The sequence below is a fragment of the Tasmannia lanceolata genome, unplaced genomic scaffold (assembly GCF_043159265.1).
Source record: "Tasmannia lanceolata isolate RefF3 unplaced genomic scaffold, GAP_Taslan_0.1 ptg000015l, whole genome shotgun sequence".
Classification (NCBI taxonomy): domain Eukaryota; kingdom Viridiplantae; phylum Streptophyta; class Magnoliopsida; order Canellales; family Winteraceae; genus Tasmannia; species Tasmannia lanceolata.
In genome coordinates, this window is record NW_027518692.1 from 45,744,435 (window position 1) to 45,761,848 (window position 17,414).

The 17,414-nt window shown below is 37.9% G+C and overlaps 1 protein-coding gene across 1 annotated transcript; it reads left to right on the forward strand.

Moving 5' to 3' along the window:
• The first annotated feature begins 424 nt into the window (after positions 1-424).
• LOC143847575 (putative protein phosphatase 2C 52) lies at positions 425-14,792 on the forward strand. Its single transcript, XM_077356494.1, has 8 exons — positions 425-1,385; positions 7,739-7,866; positions 7,953-8,051; positions 8,168-8,326; positions 10,738-10,824; positions 11,367-11,458; positions 12,722-12,796; positions 14,495-14,792. Exons 1-8 carry the CDS (start codon positions 1,123-1,125, stop codon positions 14,654-14,656), a joined length of 1,065 nt encoding a protein of 354 aa, XP_077212609.1. The 5' UTR covers positions 425-1,122; the 3' UTR covers positions 14,657-14,792.
• The last annotated feature ends 2,622 nt before the right edge of the window (positions 14,793-17,414 follow it).

Here is a 17,414-nt window from a genome sequence, read left to right on the forward strand (position 1 = left end):
TCAGTTCCCAAAATCCAAAAGAAACAGGGCTTAAACATAATTCAAGTCCAATAATCAGTTTTGGACTCACAGTGAGTAATCAAAATCCAAAAGAAACAGGCCTAAATATTCTTTATATTTTCTCAACCGTTTATTTCCAAGCAAATCATCAGATGATTAGGATCCTCTTATGAGAGCAAATTTTTTAGCTGTTCTCAATCTAAAGTGAAGTCCATCGAACTAACGGTTTAGATCATGCTGATATTTCAAAATGAGATTGACTATGCTGTGCAATTGAAGTGTCCAGCGATTGACTCTAGCATTCCTTGGAAAAAAAAAATGAAAAGTCGATTATAAGCTAACGACACACATTCATGCACTCGCCATGTATCGCACTCCTTCTTTCAGTCCGTTATACTTCGTCGTTATCAGACGCGCGTGTAAAGAGAGAGATGCATGCAATTGCCACGTGTGAGCCCTGAGCGGTTCCAAAACCTCTCCTTCTTTTTCCTCCCTATAAACCCCCTTTCAGAGTGTCCATTCGTTCTGCTTTCTTTATAGTAGTTTTTTTTCTCTCTCTCTCTCTCTAGTCTTTAGGGTTTCGAATATCCCTAAATTTAACCTCAGAAGATCTTTTGCCCTAGAATTCCTAGCAAAATCGAGCTAGATCTAGCAATTATCTTCTTCTTTTGCTTTCAATCTTTAAATCTCTTTGCAAATCCTTGTTTGTTGTTCGAATCGTAGACGATCTCTAGATCCGAGTGTGTTCTATGAATCGTTGTTGAATCTCTACTTCAGAGGGTTTTGCGCAGAGGATCGAAGGCTAGATCAAAGCTTTTTAGATCTGGTTTGATTAGAAAGTTTTAAATATTACAAACAGTTTCATTTATGAATATTCTCATAGATCTGCGTTAAATCTCCTCTTCTAAGCAATTTAACTGTCTAAGGGATTAAGGAGATAAAAAGTAGATCTTGTTTTTTGTTAATTGGCTCGCTAGATTACTAATTCAGTGGAATTTAAGAAGAGATCTGGTTTTTGTTCGGTGGATTTAAGCCGATTGTTTGCATTATTATTCCTATTCCTTTTGTTCTGTTTCTCGAGGACGAAATTCTGGCATTAGAGGCCGGAGATATTCAATTTAGATGGTATGCAATGCTAGCTTAAGGAATATAGTGTTTCGAGTAGGTTTTGTCAAGAGTTTTGCTAGATTGGGGCAGTTGAAGGATTTTAGGAGGGAGTTAGATGCGAGATTGGGGGTGAGTTATCCTTACAGTCGCAAATTCAGGGCAGTCAGAACAATGATGCTTGCCACAGGTGGTACGCCGGATTCTGGAACTGGTATTGATGTGTTGCCGGAGAAAGATAATGTGGACGAAGGCGGTTTTGCCAGTGGAGGATGGAAAAGGTATATCTACCTATATGTATTTTTTTTCAATGTTAATACATGTCAATGTTAATAGACAGCTTAATGCATATGTTCATTTTTGCTCATTTATATGTTTCCCCTGAAGGCTTTGCAGTGGAAGTATATGTCTGTTTGATTCACGACTCCGTTTTCTACAAGTCTGCAATTGTATGGCAGCACATTGCTGAAGTATCATGATAGTGTTGTAATAATTTCTCATTTATTGTGACATCTTCAAAACAAATCTGGCATCCAAGCACAGCCTTATTATTGACAATTTTCTGAATTTAGATAGTTAATCGAAATATTTGGACATTGTTTGTCTCTTTGATTCACGATTCTGTTTACAATAAGTCTACTATTGCATGCCAGTACATTGCCGTAGTGTAATGGCAATGTTGCTATATTTGATCATTTATTGCGATATCATCAAAACATATCTGGCATCCAAACACAGGTTTATTATTGTCAATTGTCTGAATTTAGATAGTTAATCGAAATATTTGGACATTGTTTGTCTTTTTGATTCACGATTATGTTTATAATAAGTCTACTATTGCATGCCAGCACATTGCTGTAGTGTAATGACAATGTTGCTATATTTGATCATTTATTGTGATTTCATCAAAACATATCTGGCATCCAAACACAGCCTTATTATTGTCAATTGTCTGAATTTAGGTAGTTACTCGAAATATTTGGACAATATATGTCTGTTTGATTCACGATTCTGTTTACAAAAAGTCTGTGATTGCTACCAGCACATTGCTGTGGTATCTGTTTTGCTCACGAGTCTGCTTGTGCCAGCATATTGCTACTATCATGACAAGGTTGCAATAATTGCTCATTTATTGTTATATCTTCAAAACATAGGCATCCAAACATAGCCTTATTACTGTCAATTGTCTGAATTCAGATAGTTATCAAAGTATTTGGACATTTGCCTTGTTTAAGTATAAATGATAAATATCACCAACTCCAACAGCTTAAGCTTTTGGAGTAATTGGTTGTTTCACATGGTATCACAGCTATAGGTCCTCGGTTCAAAACTCACAACTCCTTGATATTAAAAGTCCACGTGTAAGGCCAACATAAACAAGAAGGGCCACGTGTGTGTGTGTGTGTGTGAGAGAGAGAGAGAGAGAGAGAGAGAGAGAGAGAGAGAGGGTTGTGTGTGTGTGTGTGTTGAAGTATAAATGATTAAATAACACCAACTCCAACAGCTTAAGCTTTTGGAGTAATTGGTTTTTTCACATGCCTGATGCTCTTCGTCACAACTTGCACTTTGTATCTAGGGTGGAATTGATATCTATCATTCTAGGAAGCACTTCTAGGGTAAGATTTTTTTTCTTGGCTGGTACACGGGGAAGCTTGCAGGTCATTTCCACTTGTCGAGAACATGAACTCAACATTTTCCGAAGTTTGCTTGTTATGTTTGCATATTACACTAGGAGCATGAATTCAACAATTTCTTGAAGGAACTTTTTATGAATAAAACCCTAATTTGTAAAAGAATCTAATTTGTAATCAGAACATTGATTTGGCCAAAATTTTAAATTTCTGAAAAAAGATTTCCAATTAATTCCCAAGGCAGGTCTAGTCGATCTTCTCTTTCCTCTGGGTCAGCGGTTTCTGTTGGACAACCTGTCTAGATAAAATCCTAATGATTGCTTATTTGCACTTTAGCAATAGGGACATTCCTTTCCTTTGCATCAACATTTGTGGATTTGATGACATGACGATCAACCTGCTCATTCATTACAGTATTATTAGAGATTTGGGCCTTTGCTTTCAATTTATTTGAAGCGAGTTGCGTTCTTGATGGGGACATCAGCACTGGATTTGGAGTATCACAGCGCAGATGGCGACATCAGTAGCTATTCGTCACTTTGATATGGCTAGACGTGGAGTTACCGAACTATGGATTGGACAGTTCACCTCTCCAACAGACTGGATCCGAGTTTGTTTCCAGCTGGACAATTTTTGGAGTACTAGAGAATTTTTTTTTCTTAGCTAGTGCTAGACTATTGGAGGCATGGGAGTGTAAAATTTATTTATATCATAGGGTCTTAGTTGGTATTTCTTGACTTTTATAAGATTGGGTCTTACTTTGTAATTTATGGACTTTTAATGAGTAAGGGATGTACTTGTCATTTTTGTAACTTTGTAGTTATGAGTTACAAATAAGCAATAGTTATGAGTTGGAGATAAGGGAGAGAGTAGTTATTACCTTCTTTTAGGAGAAAGCACTTGTCCCCCACCCCCCTCCGCGTTTTATCTTGGAATGCCTACCTTGTAGAGAGTTAATGAAGAATGAATGAAAATTTGAGCTCTCTTGAAGCCTTTCTTATCTTGCAGGTGTGAAACCTCCACATTGATGTGAAGTCTTTGGGTTCCGGCACGAACGTTCACTTGGTTGGACATCAAATATTTCTACTGTCATTCACTTTACTGTGTCTACTCCGTTGTTTAGAGATACTTTGTGTTCCATTCGATATTTTTTTTGCCGAGATCCGAAAGAGTGTTATGCACCGTTGACTTAATTCATTGTCATGTTGGGCCCCTCCTTCTATAGGATTCCAGAAACTTATCTTTGATGGGCAGATTCTCAGGAATCCAGGGCCAATTGGTATTGGCGGGCTTCTTCACAGAGAAAACTTTGTGGTTAGTTTGATGTATTCAAGTTCAATTGATACGATTAATTCTACAAGGCAAAAGTCCTGGCTCTCCTTCATGGCTTGAGGCTTTTCGACCATGCTCTACTTGAGTCCTTGATTGTGGAGGTAGGCTCCTTCAATGTTATTAAATGGATAAAAAAGTGAAAGGACATCCCGTCATGTTTTGCAGACGAGATTGAGGATTTCTTGTTGTTGACTGAGGGTCATGCAACATCTTTTCAGCTTGTATATCGCTCTAAATAGTGAGGCAATTTCTCTGGTCCGTGTTGGGGTTGGGAGAGTTCAGTTTGAGTCTTTTGATCACTTACATTTGTGAGGGGCCTTCAATTGTTTTTCTCTTTTCTTCTTCCTTTTTTGGCTCTTAGTTTTTATTCCTGGACCATCTGGTCGTGGGATTGCTCTTTGTTTCTTAATTAGGGGTGAAACTCGGGTCGGGTTCAACCCGAAAAATAGTTGGGTCAGATTGGGTGTCTCCCGGTTCGGGTTCGGGTTGGGTTTTTCTAACCTGGTTGAGTTCGGGTTCGGGTTCGGGTTGAGGGCTTGGGCTACACGAGTGAAACCCGACATTATTTTTTATCCTTGTTTAGTTTTTAGTAAGCTTAAAAAATTGGGTCGGGTCGGGTTGGAACTCGGGTAGGGTTCGGGTTGGAAAAAGGGTTCCTTGGGTTGGGTTGAACCTCATCGGGTTGGAACTTGGGTCCGGTCGGGTATGCTCCCCATTGACGCGGGTTCGATTCCCCCTGGGCTTACCCGATGTGCGTGGTTTACAGGTGAATGTGCACATCCATAGGGAATAGTCCCGCCAAGTGGAGTGGGTATACCCTATGTTATATATAAAAAAAAGTTAAAATTGCTATCCAACTTTGGCTTCTCATGATTAGTTAACCCAATGTCGTTATCCTGCACAATACCAGAATCAGGAGATAGATGTATGTCACCTTGTCACCAAGTATTTTTTTTAATGGTATCTTGTCACCAAGTATTTACCCAAACAAACAAGATTACAATCTAGACGCACGGAATACATTGGATAGATGGTTCAACCTATAGATCATCATTCAATGACACACTTTGGTCCCATTGTGCATGCCAAATTGAAAACAAAAAAAGCAATAAATAAAAGACAGATGTGATAAATCAATGTGTGATAACCTAGATGTGATAAACTAGGTAATGATGACGTGGATGGAAATAAAATTTTAATGAGCTAACATATTATCCTAGATGCAAGCAATTTTGGTTTTTGACAAATTATAGTTTTGATTGATGCGAAGATATTCTACTGAATAGTAATATGTAGCAGAGAATCCTCTTAGAAAGATCAATGATGGTTTTGTGGATTCAAATACGTATTTAAGGAAGTATGGGAAATTTAATATTTTCCAATATAATCTACTGATTTTTTTAGAAACTGTCACGAATAAATGAATGCTAAATCAGTATCTGAAGAATGGCCATTGTGTATGCCAAATTGAAAACAAAAAAAGCAATAAATAAAAGGCAGGTGTGATAAATCAATGTGTGATAAACTAGATGTGATAAAGTAGGTGACGATGACGTGGATGGAAATAAACTTTTAATGAGCTAACATATTATCCTAGATGCAAGCAATTTTGATTTTTGACAAATTATAGTTTTGATTGATGCAAAGATATTCTACTGAATAGTAATATGTAGCGGGAATCCTCTTAGTAAGATCAATGATGGTTTTGCGGATTCAAATACGTATTTTAGGAAGTATGGGAAATTTAATATTTTCCAATATAATCTACTGATTTTTTTTAGAAACTGCCACGAATAAATGAATGCTAAATCAGTATGTGAAGAATGGCCAATGCTTGATACAATGGTGTACTTGAGGTTTACACATGAATGTAATGAATTTAAAAAGTAAAATATGAAGCAATAAAGGATGTGGGATTACATCTTTCCCGGTCCTTGTGGTTCGTTGTTTTATTGTTGGTGATACGCTTGTGACCTCTGTTGCATCAGTACGGATACGAGCGTCGGAATTCGACATGGTTATCGAGCGTCGGATTCGGCAAACCTAAAAAAGAACGATTCGTGGATTTGCCAAAATATTTTAATCAATTCTCAGATTTTAATTCTTTTACATAATAATATGATTATAACAAGTAATATAATGAAAATTTTAATAGGCAAAGTAGATATAATGTTTTATTTCCATTTAAGAAACTTACTATCAGGATGAATAAAACTCAAAACATGTGGTAATTGTAGAGTTGCGGTGGTAGTATAAAAAAAACAAATAAAAGAGAAGTGTCTCAAAGAATCCTGAAGTATTGGAATTCGAGACGTGTCCGACACGGGTTCTTCGCCAATGTAGAAGAATCCATGTAGCACAGCTTGTGACAGATAAACAAAGTTGTTTTCCCCTTTCATTTTAGCTTTCTTCGCTATTGTACTGTTTTGACCATTCGTCCCCTTCTCTTCAAATATTTTTTTTAACCATTAAAAACAACAGAAATAGAGAGTCCTTGGCTACATAGGATTTCAGAATATTTGAAGATCTTGTTTTGGGTGCGTTTTGTTAGAGATTTAAAATTTGATTTTCTTTTTATGTATGAAAAAATTAATTTAGGTGTTTGCGGTACCCTTACTATAGAAGGCAGTACTTTAGAAATTAAAAGTTTAGAAGACTTGGCAGTTTAAAGTTAAAATTTAAACTGCTAGAGGCCGAGGAGAGCACAAACACAAAAGAGATAGGTCACCTGTCATATGTTCAAGGTAAATCGAGTTTGAAAGCAATGAGACTAAAAGTTACATGAACCATAATTTAGAAAGGGACTGGAGGAGTACATGCACTTGTTGCATTTACTATGTGGTGTCATGAGTAGCAGATGAAGAATTGGGCTTGCATGAGTGAAGGGGTTTGACGTCTACGTGTCTCAGCTTGTTGCAGTAGTGAAAGTGATCTTAGATAAATTAGGGTAATCTATGTATCCGATAAGTAACTGCAATATGTGATTGGGCTGTGTCAATTTGGTTGCCATTTCTCTTCATTATCAACTTTACCCTGCGGTTCATACTTGTTTTGATAGTATGAATTTGATCTACCGGTACATTTTAACTAGTAAGGATACTGCCTCGTGCACTTAGAATTGCTTTTGGGTTTTTTGGTGGAACTTGTGGCCTATTGCTTGCTGGCATCCATCTTCAGTTTTGGCCCAAACCAAAGAAAATCCACTTGGACTTTTAATCAATTGGAATTGATTGGTTTGCATATAGTGGAGATCTTCCACATTGCATATTATCTCGATGGATTTGCTATTTTCTGTGACATGTTAGATTATCATTAGCACATAATTTGAGCATTGTTAGTTTTGGAGGGTGACATAATTAAATTCACAATGTCTAGTTTCTTGTTGAGACTACATGCTGAAGCCCTTGGTTCTGTTTCAATGGAGTCTAGAGTCGTGTTTTCTCAAAACCCAATGCATTTGAATTGTAACTCATTTCCAGATCCATTGTAGTAAGGAATTATAACTTCTTTTTTGTGCTTGTGATTAGAAAAGCATGCACCTATGGATTTCCTCAATGGATTCGTAAAACATCCATCCCCTATATAAGGAACCTATTCTGAATATTCTATTGATACGTCTCCTTCATTTGGAAGATAAGGATGGTCTCATGGATCTTTTGACTGATTGACAGTGAAGATGGAAGGCTGAGTTGTGGGTACTCGAGTTTTAGGGGAAAGAGAGCAACGATGGAAGACTTCTATGATGTTAAAACATCTATGATTGATGGGCAGCCAGTTTACCTATTTGGGATATTTGATGGTTGGGTTTTCTCCCTTCTCATTTTCTATTTTTTGTCAATCGAAGGACAAGATTCCTTGTTTGATAATTATCACATGTTACTACAGGTCATGGTGGTTCCCGTGCTGCTGAGTATCTGAAGGAACACTTATTTGAGAATCTCATGAAGCATCCACAATTTATGACAGACACTAAATTGGCCATAAGTATGTTTTAGTCTTAATTTTGCATTGCTATAAGTGTCTCAGTTTCTTGTTTCACAGGTTTATATAATCTTAGGGCCTTTTTTTTGTTTCATTTGATATTGTTGGGCGATTTGCAGGTGAAATATATCAAAGGACTGATTCTGATTTCTTGGAAGCTGAAAGAAATACTTACAGAGATGACGGTTCAACAGCTTCAACTGCAGTGCTGGTCGGTAGCCACTTATATGTAGCCAATGTTGGAGATTCACGTGCTGTGGTATCAAAGGCAGGCCAAGGTACTTTCCTCTTGTACCTCTTAATCTATGGGAATTTTTTTATCACTTTGCAAGATATTTGCCCGCTATCATTGGCTAAAAAATGAAATCAATTATGATGCCATATTTTGCAGCCTGAGCGATATGAACTTTTGAAGCATTTTTACTGCTCAGAAAAAACAGTATCTTGTTTGACAGTATCATTTACGTTGAGCTGGCAAAATCGAGGTTGAATGCCAAAAGTCGACTTTTTTTTTTCTTTTTTTGATGGGGAAGCTGGGGTTAGGCATGACCCCTACCAGAATTTAATGAAGAAAAATATTAAAATCAAGTATAGAGAACTCCACTTGAGTCCTTACACACAATATCTAAGAGAGCAGATGGAATAGATACTGGATCAATATCCATCCTTTTACATGGACAATCAATCTTAGACAAAAAATCAGCAGCTGTGTTTGCTTCTCTCCATGTGTGGGATGCTTTCCAGTGCAAGAATAATTCTAGGAGGCCTCTGATCTTTACCCATAAGAGTCGAGCACGCCAAAAGTAGACTTGTTCACCACATTATTAATTTCTCTGGGCTTGTTTCTTTCTGATGTTTTCGAAGAGTTGTGCTTGGACATCATTTAGATCAAGACCAGGATAGCATCCCAACTAGGATAGCATCCCAACTAGCCAAAGTTTACCATATTTGATTGCTAATTTTGGATCGCAGATGTTTCTTTAATGTTTTTTTTTGAAGAAAAAAAAGACAAATATTTTTTGTTTTCTTTAATGTTGTTGGCAGAACTGCATGACAGGTCTCAAAGCTGCAATAAATTTGGTTCAGGTTTCTTTAATGTTTTTCCTTTGAAGAAAAAAACATACAAATATTTTTGTTTTCTTTAATGTTGTTGGCAGAACTGCATGACAAGTCTCTAAGCTGCAATAAATTTGGTTCAGCAGTCCCTCCACACTTGTTTGTAGGTATAGGGGATCCCATCTGTCACTACACTTCCATATCGGATAAGAACTTTCTTAGAATCTGAGATTGTTGTAGTAGGAGGATTTCTATTGGTGTCCATGGAGATCAATAATTCCTGAGCTTTGAATCTCTGGTGTCGAATAGGATGGGGTGAGAGTGAGGAAATTTTAACTCATTGTGCCTTGGATTCACCCCCTTTTGTTTTTTCTTTTTCAATCTATGTACTTTCTTTTTATGAATTGTTTATCATAAAATTTGGGCATACTGTTCTATGTGTTTGTTCTTGCCTAACACCAAAAAAGAGGAAAGTAATCTGGCTTTAGGGCGTCAAAGAAAAGAGGAAGTGAAAATATAAACTCACAACTCATTGTTGCTGCTATAACTGAAGAAGTAAGCTTGTGGTGATACATACTGCATATTTCTTACATCACACGCTTTTTGCGCAGTTATCCTTAGCAGATTTCGACTTTAGTAATGTAAGGAGGCGGGACGAGGATGTAGTAAATATGACTGGACAGGAGGTACCTAAGAGGGATATCTTTCGCTATATTGGTTCAATTCTACATAAGGAAGGAGAGATTGAAGAGGATGTTAACCATAGAATAAGAGCAGGTTGGTTGAAGTGGAAGCTTGCCTCAGGAGTTCTGTGCGACCGTAAAATCCCTACCAAGTTAAAGGGAAAGTTTTATATGACAGCTGTGAGGCCAAGCCATGCTGTACGGCTCAGCTGGGCCACCAAGAAGCAGCATGTGCATAAGATGAGTGTAGCGGAGATGCGAATGCTTAGATGGATGTGCGGCCACACAAGGCTAGATAGAATTAAAAATGAAGACATTCGTAAAAAGGTGGGGGTGGCTCCAATTGAGGAGAAGATGAGAGAGCACCGCTTAAGATGGTTTGGACATATCCAATATAGGCCTTTGGATGCTCCAGTGAGAAGAGGCGACTCGTGCCAAATTGATGGAGTAAAAAGAGGTAGGGGCAGATTGAAAACAACTTGGGTAGAAACATTGAGGAAAGACTTGATAGCTAGGAACATAACAGAGAACTTGACCTTGGATAGGATAGAATGGAAGAAAATGATCCACGTAGAAGAACCCAACTAGATCCAGGATTAGAGCCGGGTAGATTCCTTTTACCTTCTTCATGAATTTTTTCTAAAGGATTCATTTAGCCGACCCTAACTAGTTTGGGACAAAGGCTTTGTTGAGTTGAGTTGAGTATCCTTAGCAGATTTCTTTTAGCCTGAACCTTTAGAAGTATTTGTGTGTGGGATTCACCGACATTCGTTTTTTTCTTTTTCAATCTACATATGATTTTTATTTATGAAGAAGTTTTTTTTTCATGAAATTCAAGTTTGCTGTTTTATGTGACTGCTCTTGCCTACTGTAATATATCACCAAACAAGAAGCAATGAGTTGTGACTGAAAATTCCTAATCTTAGTTTTCTTGTTATTCCTTCGGACAGCAATACCACTCTCTGAAGATCATAAGCCAAATAGAAGCGATGAGCGCAAGCGAATTGAAAATGCTGGGGGAGTTGTTATGTGGGCTGGTAAGACTCCGTTCATTCTGTAACTTATAGAGTGCTGATTTCTGTGCCTGCCACTAGTCTTTTGGTGGTGTTAATTTGGCACATACACAATTGAACTGGGTTTTTACTTGTATCATGCAATAAGGTCTATACTGTTACATTTTTCATTTCATCATCTTTTTTCTTAATGCATTTTCGTTGAAAAAAATTGCTCTTAAAATTGAATTATTACTTATCGGGTCGAGCCATGTCCCAAAATGGTTTCTCTCATGAGGCATCTAATGTTATCTCTGTTTGATTCTTGGTTACTCAACGAAATCGAAAGAGAAAAACTAATTGGGACTTTCATATTTCCGTCTCATAAAAGGAATATGGTTCTTACTTCCACCAAGGAGGAGTATTCAGCCATTGAATCTTTGAATTCAAATCATGGGTTGCATGCTAAATCCTTGTAGCCTGTGTGAAATTAAGTTCGTAAAGGGAATTAATGAAAAAAAATTTCTTTTGTTGCCAACCTTGAGGTCCAAATCTATTTCATGGTTATTGACATGCTGTTCTTACAGGTACATGGCGAGTAGGAGGCGTGTTGGCCATGTCACGTGCATTTGGAAACCGCTTGCTGAAACAATTTGTTGTGGCTGAGCCTGAGATTCAGGTAAGAAATCTTCTTGAAACATTCAACTTAGAATTTTGGGGGCTGCCTTGTTCTTGGGTACTTATGCTGGACTAGTGTTAATGTTTGGATTCTAGGGGTGATTTCAGTTATCCCCCACCTGAGAAACTGCGATTGAGGGAGGTTTCAGTTCTCTAACTTTTCTTTTTTCATTATTTTCTTAGTTTAAAATATTCTTGCGTTGGTGATAACACCTTATCTTATTATTCTAAACTACCATTTTTCATTTCAATTTGATGCTTCATTATATTTTTCTTTCTAGTAATGAAATAGTTCCACCTAAGGTTTATATGAGGAATATTGTTCTTTGTGCATTACTATCAGGAAATCACGGTAATCCGTCCTAACTTCGAAGTAACTTTTTCTCAAATAACCATTCGTCCACAATTGGTAATGAATCATGAAAATCTACAATTTCCTATAAATATTTTGTCCGCAATTCACTATTCATTCACTATTCAGTTTCTCGGTCTAAGAAACTTTCAGTATTTCATTGGGAATAGACTGCATTTTTTGTTAGTGCTCTAGGGATGCAATTGATCATACTGAAGTTTGCAAGTTCTTTTATTAGGATGTTTTTGTAATCTCATTGCCCGTTAAATAGATGTTCAAATACCTGTGAAACCCTTACAACTGATGGATTTGCTAGTTCTAATTTAGGGCTTGGTTTCCTTGTCCCTACCATGCTGGAAAAGGTCGGGTTATTCTTACATGAATCAGAGCTGTCATGGACACTATAAACATTCGCCACTTCTATCAGTTGCAGCTGCCACTTTGTTCAATGGGCTCTGCATGCATTTTTTGTGGTCCAATTAAGGTGATGCAAATGTAACGTCCTATGCATCAAAGAAATCAATGTGGAAGAATAAAGATCAAGGCGAGAAAGGACAAGGGGCTGATTTGCGAAATTGACGAGGCTGATTTACCTAGGTTACGGCCTAGAAATTGATGCGGCTGACTATCACCCTTCCTCTAGGTCGTATCATAGAACAGGACCTGCCCCAAAACACATAGGCGCACACACATTGGGCATTGGCTATGATGCTTCTTTAGCTACAGACCATTAATGCGATTGAATAATTCCTGATGGAGGCAAATTATCCCCATATTTTATGAAGAAAAACTAGTAGCTTTGTTGTGTTCTGATTATTGAGAGATGATTCTTGCCTCAGTAGACTTAAGTGTAACTGTTGTATGTGCATCCTCAAGCCAATAATAACTTACCAATTTCATATGTATGCTTAGGAAGAAGAGGTTGATGAAGAATTGGAGTTTCTGGTGCTAGCCAGCGATGGGCTTTGGGATGTAGTGCCAAATGAGGTCTCTCTCTCTCTCTCTCTCTCTCTCTCTCTCTCTCTCTCTCTCTCTCACACACACACACACACACACACACACACACACACGATGGGTTCTGGACATTTTATCCAATTGCACTAATTGTCCCATTAGATGCTTGCATGGCCAAGTACCCTCTTGGAATTTTTTAGAAAGAAAATAACATTGAATGGGGATGAAGATTCATACGTTTTTTTTTTCTTTGTGCGCTCACCAGTTACACTGGCACGTGCGGTGACCGGGGTTGTTGTTCACTTGAGCCAACATTAGTCCAGACGATGTTGTTGGTCCCATTGCAAACAGTTGATCCTAATCGCTCAATCAAAGAGGGGCTTTTGTTTTTCCTATAAAGTGTTGTGACCATTGCCATTTTCAGGTGATTTTCAAGCATTTAGGGTAATCCGTTTGCTGTGGGACATGCAAGCACCATCTGGTCCGATGGTGGCCTTCTGGATCATCAGCCCCTATTTCTACAAGCACTCGCCATGTGCACGATGGGCCCTCAAGTAGAAAACTGGCCACTGGGTGCTATTGATGCCCATTGCACCTTTCTTAAAGTGATTGTGTCATTTATTTAGCTTTTCGGTTCTACATATAGTTGCATGAATTTATAGCATTATGCCTGCTTTTTCAATTTGTCAATTTGTCCCCCCTTATGCCATGTACGTTTGAGATTGTGACAACTGATTGTGAGCCCCAAACCGGTTATTGGACTCAAAATTACGTGTAATTTTCAGCCCGATAATCGGTTTGGGGCCCACAATCGATTTTCACAATCTCAAACGAACATGCCCTTAGCGAATGCTTCTCTTAATTCTGATCACATATGTTTTGCCTTTTAGCTGATTCCAAACCCAATCTCTTGTTTGTTTATTCTTGGTAGAGGAATGCTAAACTGAGGGGCGCCCTTGCAGAGATGGGGTGAGAGGGCGCCCCCCCCATTGGATGCAAGGGATGGTTATGCATTTAAGAGAAATTATATGGTGAATGCGCATGTAAATCGTTATTGGGGGTACGACAAAAGTACGACCCTTGATATTTGATCCAGCAGCAGCACCTTAAAAAGTCACCATGCTGTTGGATCAAATATCCAGGGCGGTACTGCCATCTCCGATCTACATTCGCATCCGCCATATAATAATCTTTGCAACCGATGGGGGCGCCCTCTCACCCAATTTTTGCAAGAGTGCCCTTCAGTTTAGACTACCTCATTCTTGTATCTATCTTGGCTAATTTGTTTATTTTTCTAGTAAGACCACTATTTTTTGGAGGCACTAGAACATTATTATACACTGCCCCTGAAACCCAATTAAGCTCTTTTCTTGCCTGTGTTTTTACTCCCTCTTGAACCTTCTATAGTTCTTTCCCCCAATTATTGCCATCACAATTCCCTTAAGACCTGTCTCTCTCTATAGATATTTTTTTACAAGTTTTTGTATAAATATCTAGTTTTTAATGTTCCAATGTGACATGGTGGACCCTAGGTTATTTAAAACCTCATAAATGTAGATTTTCCCTTAGCTTTTAAAACCTATATTATAAGGAAACTTATCCTTTAAAATGTAAGCTTCTGTTCAGATATTAAATGTCTTATAAATCTAACTATCTTATAAATGTAGAGTCCCTTATTCGTTATCAACTCCTTACTGATTATAGTTTGAATGTATGATTTGGGTGAATAAGGACGCTGTTTCCATTGTGGGAATGGAGGAAGAAGCAGAGGCTGCTGCCATGAAGTTGACAGAGACTGCCTTCAATCGTGGCAGTGCCGACAATATCACCTGCATTGTGGTAAGGTTCCACCACAACAAAATGATGGACATAGATTCACCACAGTTAGAATGAAAATGAAGGGAGGGATTAGAATGAACTTTGTTTATTTCTTTTTCTTTAATGAACTTGTTTACTTTTGTTTTCTCATTTGGGTATATAATTTTTATAAAAAAAATGCACAATGGATCATTACCTGTATATTTTTTTTTAATGAACTTGCTTGCTTTACTTTATTTTTATTTTTATTTTTTTGATGACGTAGGGTGTCCCCACCCCACTTTATTTTTATTGTGTTTGCTGTTATGACTTATGAGATAGATACCCATTATATGTTTGCTTTTTCTAGGGGTTGAGGCCAACCCTAGACCAATCCAAAATTAAATCGGGTTGGGAACCCTAACCCAACCCAACCCAGGCCAAAATCGGGTTGAACTAGAGCCCGACCCAGGTTGAACCCCTTATTTTGTCTGTATATTAAGAGTGTAGGCTACTGATGTTGGCACCATGGTTTAAAATTTTGGTCCGAAATTTTGTAACACTTTTTTTTTAAAATAAATAATGGCATTTAAATGAAATTTTGGACCGAAATCTGAAATTTGGTAAATGGTGAAAAATGAAAATTCGGAAAATTTCGGTTTTGGATTTCGGTCGAAATTTAACACCATGGTTGGCACTACAATATTTTAAAAATTGCAAAAGCTCAGCTTGTCAACTGTCAAAGGTTATTACAGTTCCCAAGAAGCTCTCAAAAGCCAATTAAAAAGAAAAGCCAAGCCGAGTTTGTACAATTATTAAAACCTAGTAGTGCTAATATCAGTAACCTAAATATATTATAGGATTTGCTAGGCAATTTTGGAAGGGACGGCTCACTTTTGCAGGAGAAAACAGCCTCAGGCTCCGTTGAGCAGATTTTGTCTCATTCATTTAGTGCATCTGAGGTGTCTGTTCTCCCTGCAAAAGTGAGTCGCGAAATGAGCAAATCCCATATGGAAACCTGGTCTATCCTCACCCGGAAGGGGAAGTCAAAACGGTTTATTTATTTCATTATCTTATGTATCAAAGCAAATATGGTTGAAGGAACCATCTTCAATTTATATATGCACAAAGATAAAGTTGTAACGTGATACTTGAGATCACGGGCCCAACTGCACTTTTTAAAAAAATAATGGACTTCATGTGTGCTCACACCATATAAAATCTCCTCTTTTTAAATGTAAAGTCTGTTGACTACATGAATACCTCAATCTTGTGATTTGGATCGTCCTAGGAAGTGGGCTTGATCAAAGATCTAAAATAAAAGTGGTTTTTTCACGGGCTTGATCAATGATCAAGTCATCGGACGCGGCTGGGTCACCTCATCATATTTGTTGCCCTTTTACCATTGATTATAAGAGTGACCACCTTTGTTTGTGATTGTATACTATACTACTCTGTACCCTACCTATTCACACTGTTCCCAACTTAGAGAGGGAGGATAAAAAGAACCAAAATTAACCAAGGGCAATGATACCGGCACAACCACATTTTGATATTTTCACAAACCATCTTGTCTTTTAGTATTTAAAGAGCTTTCAAAAGGGATTTGCTGGCGTACATCATCGCAGAAGGCATTTCATGGATGGACTGTTGCATGTGAGAGCAGCCACATGCTCACTTTTCAACAGATTTTGTCTTTATTCATGAGGTGGCTGCTCTCACATGCAACAGTGCAACTGCAAAATGCCTTTCGCGACGGGCGCTAGCAAATCCCTTTCCAAAAAGCTCCCAAACCCTCCCATATTTTCAGGTTTTAGAAATCTCAGGTTGCACGAGAGATTTTTAAAACCTGAATTTCTTACTTAAAATCCAATAAACGCTGCCAGACAGCATGGAGCAACTGGATCATGAACCCTCGTTTGGATACGCGGATTTTAGAATCTAAGTTTTTAGTATGAAAACAGTGTAAAAGAGGGTTCATGATCCAGTTGTTGCATGCTGTCTGGCAGCGTTTCTTGGATTTTAAGTAAGAAATTCAGGTTTTAAAAACCTCTCCCACAACTGAGATTTCTTAAACTTGGAAATATGAGAGGATCAGCTACTCTCTTGCTGATAGAAAAAAAGGGCGAGAAGTAAAAAAATGAGTAAAAAACGACAGCCGGTTTGCTTCTTCTCGTCTCTTAGCTACAATTTTGAAGAAATCCCGGATCTTTTTATTTGAGTATCCAAACAGCCCCTTCTTTTCGTCAGCAAGAGAGTAGCAGCAAGAGAGTAGCAGACTAGTAGATCCTCCCTAATTTCTAGGTTTTAAAAATCTCAGGAGAGATTTTTAAAACTTGAATTTCTCACTTAAAATCCAAGAAACGCTGTCAGGACACAGCATACAACAGCTTTATCATGAACCCTCGTTTACACTCTTTTCAAACAAAAAACCTGGATTCTAAAATCGCCGTATCCAAACGGCCCCTTTAAGTGCCAATATTTTTAAAAATTTCTGTTTGAAGGAAATTTAGAGTTTTCACCATCTCATTCTTATGAGGAATATGTATCGATTTCTGTATGACAACAATACACAGTATGCACGGACAGTATTCATGTAAAAAAAAGGGGAGTGATAAATCGACTCCAAAATGTCTTAAATCGACTCCCCATGTGTCTCTCTCTCCTCTTTCTCTCTCTCTCTCTCTAACCCAGAGGAGAGAGAACGACACATGAGGAGTCGAATTAAGATATATGGGAGTCCATTTATCACTCCCCAAAAAAAAATGTGATTTATGCCTAAGCACTTATATGTGCTTCATGGCTAAATATTTTTAAGGGCCAAGTCTTTGGTACCAGTAAATTCGCACCCCCT

Coding starts and splice junctions, on each gene's coding strand:
- LOC143847575 (XM_077356494.1), top strand. CDS start 1,123: ATGGTATGCAATGCTAGCTTAAGGAATATAGTGTTTCGAGTAGGTTTT. Junction 8,052..8,167: donor AGACACTAAATTGGCCATAA/GTATGTTTTAGT, acceptor GGCGATTTGCAG/GTGAAATATATCAAAGGACT. Junction 12,797..14,494: donor GGGATGTAGTGCCAAATGAG/GTCTCTCTCTCT, acceptor TGGGTGAATAAG/GACGCTGTTTCCATTGTGGG.